The 22,346-nt window shown below is 43.4% G+C and overlaps 1 protein-coding gene across 1 annotated transcript in view; it reads right to left on the reverse strand.

Annotated features, from left to right (window-relative positions):
* VPS41 (VPS41 subunit of HOPS complex) overlaps window positions 1-22,346 on the reverse strand; it is a 769,622-nt gene that overhangs the window by 302,545 nt on the left and 444,731 nt on the right. Inside the window, exon 17 of the mRNA XM_069215796.1 lies at window positions 6,717-6,809. Coding sequence (XP_069071897.1) covers window positions 6,717-6,809 — 93 coding nt within the window. The remainder of the gene's footprint in view (window positions 1-6,716; window positions 6,810-22,346) is intronic.

Below are 22,346 nucleotides of genomic sequence, written 5' to 3' on the forward strand. Positions count from 1 at the left end.
TGATGAGGTTACACAGCGATGGATTTGAGATCAAGTCTTCTAAAGCTTAAAAGGTTAAGGGGCATCAGGGAAGGTGGTATGCAGACCTTGGAAGGTGGCACACAACTGATGATAAGTAAGCACTTCAAGGGCTGTGTGAGCAGGGTCTTCAAGTATGCATGTGGGGTAAGGAAACGACCCTTTGGCTAAAGGTCCCCAAAGGTGTGAATTTGTAGTATATGCAAGCATCTGCTCGCAAAAGCATCATTAAGGGCAGGGAGAATAGGATGTCCTGCCACTCCGATATTTGGGGCCTACTTACAGGCAAGTCCAGCACGCAGCCGCACCTTGTACCATGCCCAAGTCATACAAGCCACAGTGTCAATTTGTGCCTGAGGTTGTCTAAGAGGCAGGTATAGGGCGATGTGAACATGTTTGGTTGCCATGTGAGGCTGAAAGAGGATAGGATCCAAACAGAAGTGGGCAAACTGTGCTTCCACACAGTAAAAGTAAAGGTCCATATAAGGGGTGCAGAGTCCACCCTGAACGAAAGGAAGAGTCAGGATTTCCCAGGCCACCTGGGGCTATTTGCCAGCCCATGCCAGCGTGATCAGATTGGACTGAAGGTGTTTTCTAAAGTGGGCTGTGAGCAGAAGTGGGAGGTTGATGAACAAATACAAAAACGTTGGTAGTACAATCATTTTAGCAACAGCAATTCTTCGTGTAATGAACAGCGGCAGCCTTGTTCATGCAGGCAAGCAATTTTCAAGCCACGACATAAGTATAAAATAATTTGTCGTCCAGTGCTCATTACGATCCCTGCTAAGCCAAATACTTAGGTATCTGACTGGGGCCATTGCCCACTGCAAAGGTTATTCTGGTGCAAAGGGTTGAGTTTCGGTGGTGAGCGGGAAGATGATGGATTTAGACCCATTGACGGCTATTCCTGTATAGCCACTAAAGGGTATAAGTTGCAGGATAAGGGGAACAAAATTGATTTTGGAGTTGCTGACATTCAAAGTGACATTGTCTGCGTACATCAAGATCAGAATTCTTCTGGGGGTGAAGCTAAGCCCACAGTGGGGTTGGTTCAATCTGGCAGTCAGGGGCTTCATTCGCAACAGCAAATAGTATGGAGGCACAGTGGACTGCCATGTTGGGTGCCCCTAGAGATGGGTAATGGCAAAGTGATTGCACCGTTTACACACAAAGGGGCCCTGGGTAAGGATAGAGTAGTTTGATCAAGCACAAGAAACCATCACTAATCCCTATGCAAAAAAAGGAGGTAGAATAGATATTCCCATTCTGAAGAGTCAAATGCCTTGGTGTCATCAAGCAGAACAGACACCCTGCTCAGTCGGATCGACTATATGAAGGAGAGTAAAAAAAAACAGTAAGTAGAGCAACCAGGGATGAAACATGGCGGATAACATCTGGGAGCAGGGGGAGAAGGCAGGAGGCAATCAGTTTTGCAAGGATGTTATTGTCCACATTTAGAATTCACAGCAGTGTGGCAGCTTGTCAGGCATGGTGACAATTAATGCCTAGGAGATAGAGGGCAAGGAGTTGGGAATGTTCTTTATAGAAGGCCAAAGCCAGTCCATTTAATCACGGTGCCTTGCTTTAAATGACCTGTATGATGTCTTCAGCCATGAATGGTACACCCAAGAATTGGCAGTGTGCACTGTCAAGCCAGAGCAACTGGATTGTGTCAAAGAAGGAAGTCAGAGCGGAAGGGTCATGTGATATCGATGATGTGTATAAACTGGAGTAAAATGTGGCAATACACCGTTGAATAGTGTCTAGGTGTGTGAGGGTCACCTGCTGGTCATCAATGACTTCCATATTGTGGTCACTTTCCCATGACCTCCGGAGGAGTTTGGCAAGAGTTTTACCTGCCCTGACTCCCTCCCCGTAATGCCAGGCAACTGCCTCTTTACTGAGGCAGTGCATTTCCTTAAGCGCTGCCTCCACATACGCCACCAGTTTATGCTTGAGTGAGGCCAACATGGTAAAGCTCTTGGAATTAAAGCACTGGAGTCCACTGCCTACATAGCACCAGAAGCACTCCAGCAAGTTTGAAAATACTTGCTCTGGGGACCACCATCTTGAACGCCTCCCACATGGTGGCGGGCGAGTCAACCAAGTGCCTATTGAGTTCAAAATATTCCAGTATGACAGTTTTGATTCCAGAAGTGAATGCTTGGTCCCTGAGAGTGTTGGGTAAAGTCTCCAAGAGAAGGCCCTCACATCCAGGTCCAGAGGGAAGATTTATATCAGGCCCGGCGCATGGTTGGATAGTGTTCAGGGGAGGTCAGCAGTTTTAGTAGTCCAGGTGGCTACAGGCCATGTGTACAAACACATTTTCCCATTGACACGGAATGGGAGAAACCCTTTGATACATCTGGCCCTACATCCCTGGTGACCAACTCAGTCAATTCTGGACCAAGGGGTGTGGGAAGAGTTAAAGCATGTGCCTTCAGTGCTTGCACTGTTTCAGTTGCCAAACGTGAGTGAGATCATTGTCAGATATGAGTATGTGGAGTTGCGCAGCAGTGCCCAGGTGGGGGCGACGGGTGGCCCTTGAGCAGTTTGTACATCCATGAAGTATCACATTAAAATCATCATTCCAGAACACTGCGCCGGGACCCATAGCAACCATCAGATGTCAGACCTCAGCAAAGAAACAAGGGTCATCCACATTAGGACGTGGTGTCCCTGAAACATCCTTGCAAGGATAACAAATCTGCCCTGTGCGTCACATAGTGTCTGGCACGTGTGCCATGGCACCCCTTTCTGGATGAGAACAGCTATCGTCTGTGCAGAGCAAGAGTAGATGGAAACATGCAACTCACCAAGCCAGCCCAAGGGAAGGAACAGCTAGTATCAGTTAGGTGCAGCTCGTGCAAGATGCATATATCTAATTAGTGTCTGTGTAGGTACGCTAGTAACAGTCGTGTTTTGCACTGGTTATTCAGATCTCAGATATTCATGGTGAGGCACGTGACCATGGCCATCAGGTGTGGAAAGAGGTGTATGCACTGCCCCCTGTAGATGCAGCCATGGTATGTGTTGTCTGTGCCAGTCGATGCCAGTGTGACTGTAAGGAGTAACACGATTAAAAGAGAACTGTCAAAAAAAAAAAACGCTTAAGCCCACGCCACCCATATCAATCACCGCAACAGGCTAAACTTTGCACTCCCAATCTAACAGAACATGCCTACAAACAGGAAGGGTAAAGGAAATCAGTCCAGGAGGACCTCAAAAAGTCTAGGCGTTCTCAAAGTCATCAAGTAGCTGGGTAGCCAAGGGAAGGGGAGAAGCGGGGGAATACATGAGAACCCCACCTACAACATTGGGGAGCGGAGGAGTCACACGTATTTCTGGGGATTCCCAGCCCCATGATGGCAGGTTCCACAGCAACGGCTGACAGCAGACCAGGGCACTCGACTACAGGATCCGCGCCATCACCATGAATGCCACCGCAAGTACATCAGGTACCAGTTAGTCACTATCACTGAGACAGCTACCACTCAGACCCCCGGGAGAATGCAGCCGTGCCATGGCAGGGGGCGTCAAACCTCGTCAGCACTTCACAGGGGCCTTAGTGTCTGTGAAGTAGTAAAATTTCCCTTTGTGGTGAATGCAGAGCTTTCTTAGGTATAGCATAGAGTAGGTGGCTTTGGCTTGCTGCAGAATGCACTTGGCAGGCACGACCAGAGTGAAATCAGGCTATAGAGAGATGGTATTTCCGTGGTATTGGATCATTTGTCGTTCTCAGGCGAGGTGCAGTACAGTGTCTCTGTCCCTGTAGTTTAGTAGTCAGGCCACTCACCAGGGCCCTTGGCAGGGGGCATGGGCCAAAGGAATGGTGTGCATGCTCCACTATACATACTGTTGAAAGATAAGCCCCACAAAAAGGGTGCAGCATGGTCTCAATATAAGTTTCCACCCTATCCATGGCTGTGGACTCTGGGATCCCTAAAATGCAGAGGTTAATACGCTGGGATCACGCAACATCTTCATTTTTGGTTTTGATAATCTGTAGTACTTTTTCCATGCAGAGAAGCTGGTTTTCTACCATCGCATGAGTACCTTCGATGCGGAAATGCAATATAGCAACTGATTGATGTGTACCTCATGTATGTCAACTTCACCCTTGAGGTGGTCAAATCTATTAGCAAGGATGTCTATTTTGGGGTTGATAGTGGTTAGGTTGTGTTTGAGGTCCAGAAACATGGTCTTGATAGCCTATTCAGTTGTGGCTCTGTCTGCATTCAGCGTATCTCAGGTTATATTCTCAGGCTTTACGCGTGGTGCATCTGGATTCAAAGGTTAATTTGGATTGCCTGTTGTTGCTTTTGACCATGACAGAGCGTGTGCAGTCTTGTGACTCTCCATGAAATTGGAGGGCCACAGTGGATTTGTGAGTCTCGGGGTGCTCTTGGTGTCCACAAGAAGGGTGCTGCAATCCCCAGAAAAAGATCCATGGAGGGGTACGAGCAGACCCAAGATGCAGCGCCACAGCACCACTGCTGCTCCCTGGGTACAAATCCCTTTGAATGGTCACAATGCGGGGTACTGTACAATGGCAGTGGGTTCAGTCACTGCCCACCTCCTGCAGAAGAATCAAACTTTCTCCCAAAGTCAATTTAGTGGGCTGCAGGGTTCCTCTGTGTCACTGTGAGCGGTAGCAACCCACCACAAGTTTAGGGAGAGACTGGAGTGGGGCCCAATGGCAGTCCCTTTGCAAAAAAGCTCCCTTTCACACTAAGTGTCACATATAGGGCTAAAGTGCTGATAGAAGAAGGCTATGCAGAGGCCATGGCAAACCTTACAGCACAGGAGACAGTGGCTTCACCAGCCATCTGCCTGGACCAGAGCAGCAGAGCTTGGAGGGGAGCGCTTCATGTAGATGCCCATCGCTCACCAGTTCAGGCCTCAAAGCCTGCCCAGTACGCAGCCACAATCAGCGTGAGCTGCTGCCCCTCCACCTGGCGGCAGCCACGCTAGCTGTGGCAGGAAGCAGCTGCCAAACTGCCCCCGCCACAGCTATGTGGTCGGCTCTCTCTTGGCCTGCATCGCCCACATCCAGCAGTGCATCTGCACCCACTGAGCTCGCAGAGGTGGGCAGGGCCTACTTTCTGCAGATTGCAGGGATCCGGCCTGCGTGGGGTGCAATGCAGGGTCACAGCATGGTCGTGGCAGGCTGATGCAGGTTATTTTAGCGGCCTCCGCTCCTGTCCGAGACAAAGAGGCTGGTTTACAGGCATCAGGGCTCCTAGTCGGATCCGAGCAGGATAATAATCCCCTCTGTGGGCAGGATGAGTGGACGATTTCTCTCCTCGGTCCACAGAGCCTCGCTAATTGGTGGCCATCTTGCTGCCGGACTCATTGCCAGCAGTCAGTATTATGAATACAGCAGGTTTCACCAATACAAAGTTGTGCTGGGGAATTTTCCCCAGCCCTAGACGACAGTACATCTGGAAACAGTCTTACAGAAGGAAAATGCTTTATGGTATTAGTATAATTGGTACCATATGACAAATAAACATACCAAACTGAAGGTATCTTCCCAGGTGGAAAAGACAAAACAATGTCCTTAACTTATCTGCCTTGACACAAAGGTAAAAAACATCCTCTTCACGTGAACAGAAATGTACTCATAAAATTACGAATGTCCATGTGTGCATGCAACAAAGGCTATACGTCCTAAGGATGGCAGCAAACAGCACTTAGAAGAAAACATGACCCTAGGTAGATTAATCCGTGTGTACAAAGAAATTAAGTGCAACAGGATCAATCTAAGAGAATAGGAAATTAATTGATGATTAGTAGGTACACCCATTAGATGAGACACTGCAGGCTCAGCCCTGAAAGAAAGGACAAAATGTAGGGCTGTTGGGATTTGGTGTATAAATTCAGATTTGCGATTCTTGGAGCAGACTCCTACAACTGCAGACAAGTGCTTGCAAGCATTCTGACTTCGTGGACAACCAACATGATAGCGGGTGATGCCTCGACACAAAATGTGAGTAAGGCAGCAGTCACGAGGGATATGGAGTTTGCATGCACCCGACCAAAATGGCACTCTCAATAGGAGACCAGGAAGTGAAGCAGTCTGTCATGCCTATTGTAGGCAGTTCTCAACACAGAGGAGACCAGTGGAACCTACTAGAAGGTCTGCAACCAGTCACCTCCACATATGCAATGCTTCACATGAAGTAATGTGACAAGTGGACAATGAAGTAGCATTAAGGGCAAAGAAAAAACACCCACATATGCGTACATCTTACTTTTAAAGACAGAAAGAGGCAGTACAGAATAATTTATAACATTCACTGCTTAGAGATGCAATTCAGATTTCTTCCCATTTGGCTTTTTGTGGTTAAAATACTTATTGCACAACTTGGACACAATTATAGAGGTCTATTTATGAGTTTAGGAGGGGACATAAAACAAGATAGTTAAGAGCTATAATAATGGTCTTTTTAATGGACAACTACACTCCAAACACCCTAACCAAATTGAATTATGATTAAAAAGCCCATGTAGTCAAGGGCAAATACATGTGCATGTTGTTAGCAGAATGAGCCCTATGCCTGACCCACCACCCAAATCCTTCCTGTAAATTGATTAAGGCACCTAGAGTTAAGTAGTGTACAGTAATGTGAATATTTTCAAAACTGCCAACAATGTAAAACATAAACAACAAAAGAAAATTTGTTTTGCTGTACCTCATAATCACTCTGCAAAAACTCATCTAGGATCATTTCATATATCACTGGTCTCAGGCGTAAATCTCCTCTTGGCAAATACCGGCTAATTGCCTGCAAAACAAAGCAAAGTATAACGTAACACACCAAAATCAATTTCATTAATATCGTTTTAAATAGCTGCACCAGTTATGACTGGTCATCCAGTTCCAGGGGCCGACCAGGCAGAGAACCCCCAACCCGCCAGTCTAAAAATGAACAACTTCTTTCTGCTTGTACATTGCTCTGGCGTTCTGGACATAAGACATAAAACCTACATACACATGCAGCTTGCAGTCAGTAAATGAGAACCGACGTGGTTATGGCTCATGAACACCTCACAAAAGACAACCATAGCCGTGAATCACAAGTTTTGACTGGCCCAAAGCAAAAAAGAGTTTTCTACTGCTGTATCTTTCGTTGCTGCCATTTTAACAGCATCTCTCCACAGCATCTAGGGAATCTAAGTCTGGACTCTTTTCTCGCCCAAAGGTGTTGTGTTTTATTTCTTACAAATAGGTTAAAAAAACATCGGTCTGGGCTCCCAAAATACAATCAAAACATGCACCAAAATGTATATTTATTGGCAGAATTCAAAAACATTTTACTTTTCTTATCTGTGGTGCTGACAGTGCTTAATTTGTGCAATAATGAGTGCCTGTGGCTAAAGCGCTGCTCAGAAGCCAGTGGCTGGCACTATTAAATGCCAGCACACTAAATACCAAGGCTGTGTAGCCCTGAATCCGCATCTGGTTTATTTAATCCACTACCAGACACTCCCCGTCCCTTCATCTCACTCTCTTGCAGGATGATACTTTCTCTCTAGCTGACTATTTTCCTCCTTCTCTACTTCCCTTTCTCTCGTTTGTGTGTTTCCCTTTCTGAGGACAAATAAGTGCCGGTCCCCACAAACGAATGGCAGAAGCTCCCACCGGCGACCACAGGCTGAAATTAAGCACTCGGTACTGATATACCAACAAATTGAGGCAATGGGGTGACATTGGCAGTAACGCCTTTCTAACATGTTAGACTAACCTTTGGTTTAAGTTCCTTTCAGTAGTTGTACGAAATCTGCCTTTTTTTTTTTTTTTTTTTTAGAATTTTAGGGATCTAAAAATCTGGCATTAGTCATTCTGTCATGAAAAGCTACTAGCCAAACTTTTAATTCATGAGCATTTTCCATAAAATTCGGTAACTGATTGAGAGAAGCTGATTGACATATTTGGCTGTAATGTGAGATCATGGTAAAGTTTTGCAAAGCATGAAAGTCAAATACCCAATAAGAGATATCATAACTCTACACACTCACCTATGGTGTTGCAAACATGGCAAAAATGGAAAGAAAATAAATCCAGATTAAAGGACTGAAAGGTCAGCCCAGCCCTACGTTACACAGGCACCTGTGATAGCAAGAGAGATAGGTTTGACACCATAGCTACACAAATGCAGGCCACGCCTTCCACCTTAGCAAGTACATGTCAAACTAAGGCCATTTCAAGAAATCACTGTGAAGAAAGGTTCCTATAGACATCTTGCAACGATTTCAAAAGAAAGATACCAGACAGGTGATAGGTGCATGTTTTTGATTGTGTGAGGGCTGTCCTTACTGAGGTGTAGTGGACTTGCGGGAGAGCCTAGTGAGGTGTATTTGACCATCCCGCCACACCAGTCTTGAAAATAAACAAAAAAGTGCTTCATGGTACAGTTTTGGCTTTAGAGCAAGGAAGTAACACAAACGCTTGATGAGTTTGTGAGGTAATTTTACTTTGACAGATTTACAGAAAGGAGCCAGTCAGTAAACAGGATTTGTAATGCACCAGTACCGCACTGAAATTGGCAGAGTATATAAAGGAAAGTCAGTACCAGGAAACCAAAGGGTTATACTTCGTAATTGTTGCATATTTTATACTTCTGAAACCCATGTGGATCAGCCCAGCACCTTGTGAGTGGACAATTCTGGACAGAGTTTAGAGGTTGAGCTGAGGTGAGCACAGGTAAGTGTCTTTCTACGATTATTTTGCCAACTAAACAGTTAAAACAGTGGTAATCTCTGTGTTGGACAGAAATGTACTGGATTTGTGGTCCAGAACACTCTAGAATGGCCACAGACAGGAATTAAAGGTTGCTCAATCCCTCCCTATTGCAGTGAGATGCAAAGTTCTGAAATTAGTTAAGACCACTGCAGTTGTTGACTCTACAGAAGGGCACAATTAAAAAAAAACTTGTACATTGACATCAGTTTGTTTACTCTTAAGACTGGAGTAAATTTACAATGCTTTGAGGGAATTGCACACGTTTTCATGAGTAATCCTGTAGAGCTGAGCACATAGCATATTCCCCGAAAGTGGTACTGGAATTATTTTCTGAATTCCTAAATACTCAAATCGGAATCCATTTTTGTATGCATACAAGTACTGTCAAGCCCAATAGTGCTGCCGAAGCCGAATGGCACTTGCTTACAATTTTTTTTCTCAGGAGATGTACTTTTTCTCTGTGGAGAATTAATTTATTCTGCTCCACTTGTTTTAATCTCCAATCGTATCCAAGGTGCGAATGTGCATGGCAATTATTTTGGAATAAGATCTGACACCCCCTCACCGCACGGAACGACTTTGAACGAACTTCCTCCTGCACTTAAGTCGTCCCCTCAGACCTTGAATTCTGCAGGAACCTGAAGACATGGCTCTTTACCTAGACCTCAGACTTGGCCAGTTTAGTCCCTTCTCACTTAGCGCCTGGATACCCCACGGGATTAAATGTGCGCTCTACAAATCATCATACCATAACATAACACCCATAAACGTGCATGACTGGGGATGATCACCTACTTAGACAAGCATCTCGCAAATATTCATCCTCGTCTAATATTCCTACAAGTGAGCAAATCGTTTAACAGTGTAAATTCACATTTTCAGAGGGTCAGACATAACTACTGGAGCCGTGAGAGACATTGAGGCGAGAGATTCGGGGAGCGTAGGGAGGTCTCTGGTCAAATGGAGCTATTTTCCAAACAAGAAGCAAAACAGCATAGTTTTTAAAATAGTTAAATATTCACAGAATTTACTAGAAGAGATAAATCCTGGAATTTTCGAAGCACAGCCGATATGTACGCCGTAACTATTGATATGGCATGCATGCTGAAAGGAACCTTTACTGTATTCACCAACCAGGGATAAATGTATCGATAAATAAGACAACATGAGTATTCAAATATAACTGCTTCGTTTCTCGTGATTTTCAGTCTTATGATAGTATATGAAATGCAATCATCTGCTTCTCGTGAAGTCCCAGCATGAATATCTTACACATTACACGGTTCTACAGTGACATCTACTGGCTCGGTTCAGGACTAAGAGATTTAGCAAACTTCAGGCAGGTCAGTGGTTGGAATTCCCTCCGCCCAACTTTATTTAGTTTAACCAGCCCTCACAAGAGTGGTCATTTACAACATATAAAATACAATTCCTATATACAAGAACATCATTACATAAACTAGACATTTAATTTAGTAGGCCCTAATTTCTCTCAAACATTTATACTTTAAATTGCCTTTGCACAGTCTGGACTGTTAGCACAGTTATATTCATGCACTAGCAGGCTGGTGAAATTTGTAGACCCGTCAAAAATTGCACCGACACATAATTCCAAAGCGCTAATATACTCTGGATAATCTATTTAATCTAGCATCAAATAGCAAACTAAATGGGTCTTGTAGCCCTGCATAAACTCTGTATTGTAGTTGTAATTCTACTTCATACTTAAAACACCTTACTCTTGATGTAGCAGAAATGTTATTGCTAGCTTTGAGGTCACAGAATCATCTATACTTGACAACTTTACATGTTTTATTTGAAACCTTAACAAGTTAACTGTGAAGTGGTGCACTGAAAGCCTATATTGAAGTGCATTCATTGTAGAATAGTGACCTAAAGTGATGTGGCATAGCCTTAAAACTTTAAGTATAATCATTTGTTTGATTTCATGTCTTTCCCAATCATGTTAATTAATAGTCTTCACTAAAACAATAATGAATTTCTAGAAAGAAATGTCTCAAATATATGTTATTGTCAATAATGTAGCTCTCCACTGTACTTACTGAAGTGTATTTACAGAGTTATTTTCTTTTAAATCTACTTTAACATGAACACTACAAAATTAACTAATTATGAATTCATAAAGTTAAATGTTATATGTGCATTGCTTAGCAAAAAATGATGTGCCATTTTAATTCACTTTAGTCAGCCTAAGCGAGGCCTGCAAAGCACAGTTTCATACATGTTGGAAAAATTAGTCATTCTTGCTAACGTCATATTTCCTTCAGACTTAATTCCTATGAAATGTTAGCTTGGAAATAGGTGTCCTTTTGTTTTACCCATAGTGAGCCTGAGAAAGTAACATTTAGGATGGTAGATACAGGAACCAGAGGATGTGAAAACTGGCTGAGCTTACAATTTTGTTTCTCATGATGGACTTGGGAATATGTCCATGTGTTGCAGATCTGTGTTGCATGATGAACTTTGATTGGACAGTAAAGTCTTTTGATTTATGTCACACTGCTGGTGGACAAATCATAAATTATTGTGGACTTTAATTTACTGTTCTCCAGTTGGATTAGCAGCCATTCTTGCCACTGGTACTCTTCTTTCCACTTGCCATGCTAGCACTTGACTTACCTCTTTATCCTTATCCCGCATTTTCATTGCTTTGTAGAGATTTAGAATTTTTTCCCTGACTGAAGTAAAACACTCTTGACTGAGCTTCTGAAATGATGACGCCTTCTCTTTTTATTTCCCTTTTGCTAAGCTTGATTAGTCACCTTTTGGCCCAAATGTTGCTTTTCCAAATTCGTTGTCCTCGTTTTCCTTTTTGGTTCTCATGTTTTTTTAGCCCATCTCATGAAAACCTATAACTTTCCAATTTGTAGGAATTTCCTTTTGTCTTAGCAAGCTAATTTAGATGAGTCTTAAATTGTCTTCATGTTTAAAAGAATTGGACACCGTTTGTTCACTGAGCACCAAATAATTATGCTGTTGTTTTGTACAGCTATCATAGAGGGGTTAGTCCTTTTGATGTTAGTTCCCCAAAACATCTTTTGATGCCACGGTCAACCCATGGTGATTCCGTATCTTTAAAGTCTTGTTTTCAGAATCAGATACATAAATTTGAGCATTTGTCTGTAATAAAATCTTTAACTTTATGCCCGACTGGAGTTTTTCTTGAAATGGTCAAATGGGTCATACTGTATACCAAAATGTTAAGTTTGATGTCTAACTTTTCAACCCCTTGCACCAGGTGAACAGACAGATCCATTGACCTCGTTTAGAGCATGCCTCAAATGCTCCAGTACTATTTAGTCACATTTCTCTACATACAAAAATGGTTGCTACAGATATTTGTATGCATCATGGAATCTTATCAGTAATAGTTGAAAAAGAGATATATCTACAGGACTTAAAATTACATTAAATCAATGTGATGATGAAAAATGAAGAACCGTATTTATGAGTAAATGGTAATGAAGAGCCTATTAGGAAGATCAAAGCAATAACAACATAACCTGTCAATGTATTTATACAAAACTCAGCGTGCTTTTAGAGGGAGCATTGACAATGGCCCAGGTAGTTAATTCAGTGGGAATGGACGTTGTGCACGTGTGCAGATAAGATGTAAAAGAGATAAAAACTGGCAGAAGGAAGAGTAGTGTCTCTTTTCCAAGGGTTACTTATCTCTATGGCGGACACATGAGAGATTACTGCTGCAGGGCTTGCCATTTTGTCAAAGACCAATAGCTTCTTGTTCAAATTTTGCGTTGCAAGAAGGACCAGGACTTGGGCATTAATGAATTTGTGTAAACTCATCTGCATTCTGTTTTACCATATAATTTCTCTTCCTGTATGTGTTAATAATTATTAAAGACATGTTCAATCAACTTTAAAATATATTAAAATTGCTTTCTTATTCTAATTGATGTTTAGATTTATATCTTAAAAGGGAGAAAATCCATTATTTGTTGAGTTTCTCAATATAATGATCAATCTTGACATAAAAATATTAGTCATTCTGGTACAATACATTTTCAGTGGTAACCTTGGCTGTTGCATTATTATCTACATAACAACTGACCTATCTACTGCCCATTATGCCGGCTAGCATGTAGAGCAGCAACAAGGACCTCTTCCACTGTATGTTTTGGGCAGGTTTGCGTATGGTGCCCCATCTCTGGTTCATGGTCTTCAGTTCAATCCCCACGGTTTGCATCCAGGTCAACCTACTTTCATATTAATTAGTGTTAGTAGGTTTTATTAAAGAATAAAAAAGCTTTCTATATCCAGCATCTCAGTCTCTATCCTTTGTGGATTGAGCTGACTCCCTGAATGTGTAGGAGAGTGATACTCTGTTTACTTCTTGTACTTTTCCCTGGCTCTCTCTCCTAATTTGGACAGGGACCCTGTGTATTACTTGGTTTTGTTAGTAGGTTTGCTCAATCATGTGATTACAAGTATTGCACCATTAGTGGTTGTTTTAGGGCTGTCGTAAATCAGCTTACATGTGGCTGGATGTTGTTGCCCAAGAGGGCTGGTAGCAGTATGTGTGAGACTTTATTTGGGTATTGAATCTTAGCTCAGCTAACAGAGGGAAAGTTTTGAAGTAAAACGTTTAGGTTTAGCTGTTAAAATCTCTTCTCTCATGGGGCAATTAACCACATTTAAGTTATACAGGCAGCTTTTGACAACATGCCTTTAGATAGTGTTTGCCAAGGGGACTTTCTAAAACTCCTGGTCGCATAATTGGTCAAGTGCCCATTTTTCCAGTGAGCATTCATGCTCTGGCAGAAGCAAAAGTCTCCCGCGAGCACTCCGATTGGCTGGCTGCTGGAATTGTAGAAATGAAATGACGGCTGTAACTGTTTACTTAAAAAATTGGAGGTATTGTGGAAATGAAGTAAACAAACGTATATAAAGGGGCAGGAGAAAGGCATGCACTCCCCCTAGATTAAGAAATGAGGTGTTTAAGGGATAACTAGTGTGAAGATAATAAGTGTATACTGTTTTTAACAAATTTTTATAGTCTTGTGGGATACGTGCAGGATTGTGAATAATAAAAAGAAGTAGATGAGTTCTCAATATCCTATATTGGTAGGAATGTATATTGTGGCCCTTGTTTCTAAGAGGAAATGTGTGAGAGATAAATACTGTGATGAGGTTTTTTTTTTAACCAAAATATTATGATCTTGTGAGACTCACAGGATTGTGAAAAGCAGGAAGGAGTAGGTGATCTTTGAATAAACTCAAGTTTGCACACTTGTTATTGTAGGAAGGAGTCTTACTGGAGATGGTGTTTATCAGTCTACTATTTATGCCTTTTGGTTTTGGAAGAGTTATGAGTAGAGTTAAGACTCTTTCCACACACTACTAAGCACACCTGTCATCTGAGAGAGAGGTCTGAAAGGAGAGGCCAGTCCATCCACATACTCTACTATGCACACCTGCCATCTGAGAGAAAGGACTGACAGGAGAGGCCTGTCACTCCCCACACTCCCTACAATGCACACCGGTCATCTGGGAGAGAAGTCTGATAGAAGACGCTAGTCCATCCACACACACTACTACACACACCCGTCATCTGAGAGAGATGTCTGACAGGAGAGGGCAGTTCCTCCTCACACACTACTAAGAACACCTGTCATTTGAGAGGGAGGTCTGAAAAAAGAAGCCAATCCATCCACACACCATACTATGCACACCTATCATGAGAGAGAGATCTTATAGTAGAGGGCAGTCGCTCCCCGCACACTAAAATGTACACTTGTCATCTGATAGGGAGGTCTGAAAATAGAGGCTTGTCCCTCTCCACCCCCTAGTATGCACACTCGCTATGCAAGAAAGGGAAGTCCGTTCCATATACTACTATTTCCATTGAATACAGCTGCATTCTCGCAAGAGTCTTGTGAGAGCACAAAGCGAGCTTCAGGGAGCAAAGCTTGCTAAATGAGGCTCGGAGATCTCGCAAGTGTCCCCTGTGCTGCTTGCAAGTCTCTCTTGAGAGTTATGATACCTCAAAAATAGACTGCTGTTAACGTTCAGTATGAGAGTTACAATAACTGAGGACATTCACACATTTAACGAACATATTGCTATATCAGCCTGTTTAGTACTCACACGTTTTTAGAAACATTTTACAAACTGTGAACAGTGTCCTGTTATGTTACAACAAAACAAATCCTATTCAAAATAATCTGTGCATAGAGGACTTTTTATACAGTCATTCTATTATACATACACTCACAAAACAAATTAATTTACTTATAAGCAACCCCTAAAATCCACTGAAATTCAGCAGCTATAATTAGAAGCACTAACTAGAACTTGTGCCCCCAACATGCACTGCTTATGATCTCACATGACATCACTCATGACATGTTCTATGGCATAATGTATGACATCATGGTTGACATCGCAAATTACATCATTGATGACATCACTGATTACATCATCCAATAAGTGTTAGTTAGTTTTATAGTTTACATAATGGGTCGCCAACCTTTTTTGTTATAAGAGCTATTTATATTAAGTGAAAATCACCCCAAACTACTAACACTGGTGAAGTAATAGTGACCACCCCATCCAAGATTTTCAGCAATCATCACATCTGTTCATCCAGCAGGGTTGTCAGTAGTAAAGTAAAACAAAATTATCAATTTGAAATGCCTCTCCATGTGTAACACATAACAGCCATAACTTTAATCTGAGTAGCACTACAAGGTAATCATATGACTAATATGTCACTCCAACACCATCTGATTTATCACTCAAATAATAGCTTTAAATGCATTTTGAACATTCAACCTTTGTTCTCCAAACATCAGCCTATGAGTTCAGTAAATACACACACTGCCATCTCAAATATGTGCTTTTTAATGTTGCTATAAATATAGTAATTCAGTCAAGCAAATGCTTCTATTTAGTAGGATGGGCTGACCATGAAGAGCTGCTTGCAGGTAGCTTCAGAACTACTGGCAGTTCACAAGCTACTAGTTGGAGACAACTGGTTTACATAGTGGTGAGTAACTACTATAATACTTTTCTATGTAATTTTGTGTGGCTTAGCTCCAGCTAATGGGTGTAAAAGTTTACAAAACATCTGTTCCTACTGTACCATAAGTGTGTAAAGGTATTGAACATGCTATACATCTTTGTGTTGAAGAGTAACTCTGTGTGCAGGTGACAGTTGACTTGTGTTCCTTATGTTCTTGTTGTACCTGGCCCTTTTTGCAGGGTCATCCCCAAACATTTTGCCTCTTTCCTCCTATTCTTTCTGAACAGTTTTTGTTGGCTTTAGGACTCTGGGCACTTTACCACTGCTAACCAGTGCTAAAATGTATATGCTCTCTGTGTAAATTGTATTGGTGATTGGTTTTTCCATGATTGGCATATTTTATTTACTAGTAAGTCCCTAGTAAAGTACACTAGAGGTGCCCAGGGCCTGTAAATCAATTGCTACTAGTGAGCCTGTAGCACTGATTGTACCACCCACATGAGTAACCCTGTAAACATGGCTCAGGCCTGCCACTGCAGTGCCTGTGTGTGCAGTTTTATTTAAACTGCCAATTTGACCTGGCAAGTGTACCCACTTGTCAGGCCCAAAACCTTCCCTTTTTATACCTGTAAGGCACCCCTAAGGTAGGCCCTAGGTTGCCCCATGGGCAGGGTGCAGTATATGTTAAAGGAGGGACATGTATTGGTGTGTTTTACATGTCCTAACAGTGAAATACTTCTAAATTCGGTTTTCACTGTTGCAAGGCCTATCTCTCTCATAGGTTAACATGGGGGCTGCCTTTAAATAACTTTTAATTTCAGTTTACCTTTGAGAGCAGATGCAAATCTGGAGTTTGGGGTCTCTAAACTCACAATTTGAAAATACATCTTTTGGTACAGTTGTTTTTAAATTGTCTGTTTGAAAATACCACTTTTAGAACGTGGGCATTTTCTTGCTTAAGCCATTCTGTGACTCTGCCTGCTTGTGTATTCCCTGTCCGGGTCAGACTGACAGTTGGCCTGTTTGTGAATCTCCACTAGACACAAAGGAAGCTGGGGTGTAGCCTGGACATATCCCTATGGGCCATCTGAGTAAGAGTGGAGGGGGGGAGTGGTCACTTCCACCTGAATGGGCTGTGCCTGCCCTCACACAATGTAGTCTCCAACCCCCTGGTGTGTGTCTGGGGCCACACCTGGGCAAGGCAGGATCTTGTGAACAACAGAGACTTTCCTTTGAAGTTTGCCTACTTCAAAGGCAGAAAGGGGTATACGTAGTGGACCCAAAACCCCAGATTTTCAGATTACTTCAAGGATTCAAGAGGAACCTCTGCCAGGAGAAGAGCTGTGGAGAAGTGCTGCCCCTGCCTGTGACTGTACTTTGTTGGGATATCCTGCAGTTGCTTCTTCAGCATGTGAAAAAGGACAAAGACTGGACGTTTTTGTGCATTCCTGCTTGAGAGGTATCTCCAAGGGCTTGGCCTGAGCTTGCCCCCTGTTTCTGAAGTCTCAGAGACAGCAAAGGCTTCATCAACCAGTCTCCGAGTCTGCATGCTGTGGACTCTAACTTGTCAGAGGGTGCCATTCCAATTCCTGGGGAGCTGAGAGTGAAATCTGGTCAAAATTCCAGTGAAACGACATCGGGCGACATTGTGTGACTTCGCAAGGATGCTGCTGCATGGAACCCATCACGCTGCCTGCACCTGAAGCCGTGGACCTCGCAGAAGCATGATGACCCCACTGACATCGCAGGCTCAGCGCCACCGACACCACTGATGGCCCAAGAACTCACAAGATCAGAGTGTTGTAACCTAGATGTTCGTGACACCCGACTCTGCCGCAGCACCTGTGACCCTGCAACGTGACCACGACCCAGTGAGTTTGCCCCGCAACATCGTGACTTCGCCGGACTTAGACTTTGCCAGAGGTGCCAGGGACCGATTCCCCGCAACCGACGCCGCCTCACCTCCACCACTCTGCAACAAGGACCCAACACCTCTTTTTGATGCCTACGCTCCTTCACCTCACAGCACCGGAACCGACACTGCATCGGATTCAGCTATGCCTCGTTCCCTGACTCCGTGCACCGGCCTGTTTTCCACCCTTTTTGCTAAGGTACTGCACCTGGGGGTCTGTGGGACTCCAAAAACGGCACCAGTGGTGTTGTATTGTGGAAAACGACTCCGTTACAATGACGCTTAACATAAAATTACAGCATTGGTGATCCTAGGCGCTATTTTTGTGTTTTGAATTGCTAAAGCCATATTTTTCATTGTGGATTTTTATCACATTTGGTCTTGTCCTACTTGGATAAATATTTACTATTTTTCTAAACCTATATGGTGTCCATTTTGGAGTGCTTCACTGTATTACTGTGTGTGTTGGTACAAATACTTTACAGATTGCTTCTGGGTTAAGCCTTTCTGCTCGTGCCAAGCTACCAAGGGGGTAACCAGGGGTTAACCAGACGTGTTCCTCTTTACCCTGACTAGAGTGATAGTCCTTTCTTGGACAGGAGGCAACCTGACTGTCAACCAAAGACCCCATTTCTAACAATTCTACACAAGTTTTTTAGGTTCTACAGAAAATGGTTTGAACAAGAGTAAGATTCTACATAGTAGATACTAACTTTTGTAAGCAGCCTTAAGTTATTAGACAAACTTGTGCCAGCATGACAATTTCTACATAAGTTACAGGACTGTGTGCACCAGCTACTAACCTACATACACAGGCATCTTTAAAAGATGGGCTGTCTGTAAAAAAATTCCCTACAGTATGAAGTGTGCAGGTAGATTGATCTTTACCACCTTCAGATCTTGGTTATTTTTAGTAAATAGTGTATTTTTTGACAATTGTTGCATAGAGTGTTCACTGATCTTAGTTGATATTGTTTAATTCGCTGTACTGTATTTCTCATGAATGTTGCACTGTTTACAAAGTGTGCTAAGAATAAACTATCTCTACAGAGGAAACACTATTTAGAGTAATCAGTTCTCCATTGATATCAACTTAATTTCTTAAAGTAGTTTGGCGTGTGTTAGCGGTTTCATACAGACAAAAGTTGTTCGTAGTAGGCCATTTGTTTTGCAATTGCATTCACTATTTTGGCTTTCTCTAAACAGTTGCATTTAGATTAAACACCATACTCCAAGAGGATGAAAATTAGTTACTTACCTGTAACTGTAGTTCTCCAGTATTGGAATCTTTAATAGATTCACATGCTTGAATCATTCCCCGTCGTTGAGATGGGAGCCCCCTGTAAAAATTACACAAGTAGTGTTGAAATATATTAACAAAAGGGCCCTAGGCCTCTTCAATTTAACAGTCTATCGGAGTCATTTTTAGGAAAAGGACCAAACTTGAGCATCCACCAATCAGACAACACCAACCTCTAGAATCCTCCTGAGAGAAGCTCCAGCACCTCAGATTTTCCAAGCACAAGTGCGTTAAAGAGAGGAAAAAGAGAGAGAGAGGAAGGTGAAAGTGAGCTTCTCCGGGGAGGTGGGTGGGTCGCATGTGAATCTATGAAAGATTCCAATACTGGAGAACTACAGTTACAGGTAAGTAACTAATTTTCTTACTCCAGTATTGGAACTTTCATAGATTCACATACTTGAATCAGAGTAGTGAGCAGTACTTATGCACATTGTACCATTGTAACCATGTATGTCACAAAACACCTGCACATAGAAAACACATATATATATATATATATATATATATATATATATATATATATATATAACTTCCAACACTCCTTTAAATATCAGGAGAACCAGGACACCTCAAAAGTGAAATTTTAATTTATTTCAGCACAAACATCCAACGCGTTTCGGCAACAGCCTTACTCCGAAACGCGTTGGATGTTTGTGCTGAAATAAATTAAAATTTCACTTTGGAGGTGTCCTGGTTCTCCTGAAATTTAAAGGAGTGTTGGAAGTTGTATTAGGGCTTCTCGGAGCCCATCCAGGACCGCTGTGTAGAGCACCTGCATTCAGAGACTTTTTTATGAGATATATATATATATATGTATATATATATATAAAAATATATAAAGGAATACTTCAAACAAAATACCGTATGTCAATCCCATCTTTACTTCTCTTTACTTTTCTCTATTTCCCTTTTTTTAAACATGAAAAGCCTTGAATCTGTAGCCGAAAATAAGAGACATAAACAATGTGCATACCTGATCTAGGATGGAGGGATGGAAGAGATGGCTCACCTTCACCTGAAGAGGTTCCTGAGGACTGCTTGGCCCACTGCTACCTCTCCTTGAGATAGTGATTCCAAGTAGTAATGCCTTGTAAATGTATGGCAGCTCTTCCATGTTGCTGCTCTGCAAATGTCTTGCAGAGAAACCCCCGCAAACAGCGCTGCTGAGGAAGAAACTGCCCGCGTAGAATGAGCGCGTACTGATGAATGCAGAGGTTTACACGCTGCTTGATGGCAGAATCGAATGGTTGAGGCGATCCATCTGAATATACTCTGCTTGGAGAGTGGTTGGCCTCGTCTGGGTGCACTATAAGCTACGAACAATTGATTAGAGCGGCGAAAGGACTTAGGGGGTCATTCTGACCCTGGCGGTCATTGACCGCCAGGGTCAACGACCACGAGAGCACCGCCAACAGGCTGGCGGTGCTCTCAAGGGCATTCTGACCGCGGCGGTTTGGCCGCGGTCAGAAAGGGAAAACCGGCAGTCTCCCTCCGGTTTTCCGTGCCCTCAGGAATCCTCCATGGCGGCACATCTTGCTGCGCCGCCATGGGGATTCCGACACCCCATACCGCCATCCTGTTCCTGGCGGTTCGCCCGCCAGGAACAGGATGGCGGTATGGGGTGTCGTGGGGCCCCCGTAAGAGGGCCCCACAAAGAATTTCAGTGTCTGCTTAGCAGACACTGAAATTCGCGACGGGTGCAACTGCACCCGTCGCACCTTCCCACTCCGCCGGCTCCATTCGGAGCCGGCTTCCTCGTGGGAAGGGGTTTCCCGCTGGGCTGGCGGGCGGCCTTCTGGCGGTCGCCCGCCAGCCCAGCGGGAAAGCCAGAATGGCAGAATTGAACACATCTCTTAACGTCTATGGAGTGTAATGCTCTTTCCACAGGAGTAGAAGGATGTGGAAAAAAGGTTTTGAAAACTAAGGGCTTGTTGATGTGTAAGTCCGAAGGGACCTTCTGGATGAAATGCGGGTTTGTGCACAGCAGTAGTCTGTCTTGTTTAATCTGTAAAATTGGCTCTTGTATGGAGAGGGGCCTGTACCTCACTGACACGTCTGGCTGATGTGAGAGCCACCAGTAAAGCAACCTTCCAAGAAAGTAATTTCAGAGAGGCTCGATGAATCAGTTCAAACGGATACTTCATCAACTGTGCTTAAACAATATTCAGGTTCCACGAGGGAGGAGGAGGTCTGAATGGAGGAAAGACCCTGAAAAGTCCTTTTTAAAAACCATTTGATTGGACGAGAGGAATACAGCGAGGGTGAAGAGTCTGAGCATCTGTATGATGCTATTGCCGCCAGATGTACCTTTATGGAGGAATGTGCCAGGCTGGCTTTACGCTAAATGCAATAAATACAGCAATATTTGTTCCGGCGGTGAGGATAGTGGATCAATTTGGCGCTGATGACACGAGAAACAAAATCTTTTCTATTTGCAAGAGTAAGCCTTATTAGTGCTATCCGCTCTAGCTCTGGACAAAATGTCCCTACATTCCTGTGGGATATTCAGATGTGCAAACTCCCTTTGCCCAGGAGCCATGCTGACAATCGCATCGACTGAGGATCCGGGTGCGCTACTTGTCCTTTGTTCATCGTTAGTAATTGTGGAGACGGTTTCAGTGGAATGTGAGGCTTCATTGATAGAAGAAGCAGCTCCGCAAACCAGTATTGGCGAGGCCAGTAGGGAGCTATCAATATCAGAATACACGGCTCTGCCTTCATCTTCGTGAGGACTCTTGGGATCAATGGAATTGGAGAAAAGGCGTAAGCAAAGATGTTTGACCAAACTATGGAAAACGCATTCCCCCAAGATCCCTTTTAGTGATGCCAGCTTGCGAAGTACTGGCATTTGGCGTTCCACTTGTTGGCAAACAGGTCTATTGCTGGCGTTCCCCACTGGGAAAAGAAGTAGTCCACTGTGGACTGGTCCAGCTCCCACTCGTGGCAGCTCGATCTTTGCCTGCTGAGCGAGTCCGCTATTTTGTTCTCTATCCCCGGCAAATGCACAGCTGTGAGTGTGATGCCTTGCTGCGAGGCCCAATTCCAAATTCTTTGGGCTTCCTTGGAGAAGGTGAGAGATCTCGTGCCTCCTTGTTTGTTGAGGTAATGCATTGTAGTGGTGTTGTCTGTTCTTATTACTACGTAGGATCCTGCTATTTTCTGGAGAAAAGCCTGCAAAGCGAGATAAACTGCTCTGAGCTCTAGCAGACTGATGTGCATCACTCTCAACTCTAGTGGCCACATGCCACTTACTTGAAGATCCTGCAACACGGTTCCCCAGCCCTCCAGAGATGCGTCCGTAGTGATGGTCCATGGAGCTGGACAATGTAAAAAGGAAAGGCCGATGGACAGATGATGCTTTTGA

Source organism: Pleurodeles waltl, chromosome 2_1 (assembly GCF_031143425.1).
Source record: "Pleurodeles waltl isolate 20211129_DDA chromosome 2_1, aPleWal1.hap1.20221129, whole genome shotgun sequence".
NCBI classification, from domain to species: domain Eukaryota; kingdom Metazoa; phylum Chordata; class Amphibia; order Caudata; family Salamandridae; genus Pleurodeles; species Pleurodeles waltl.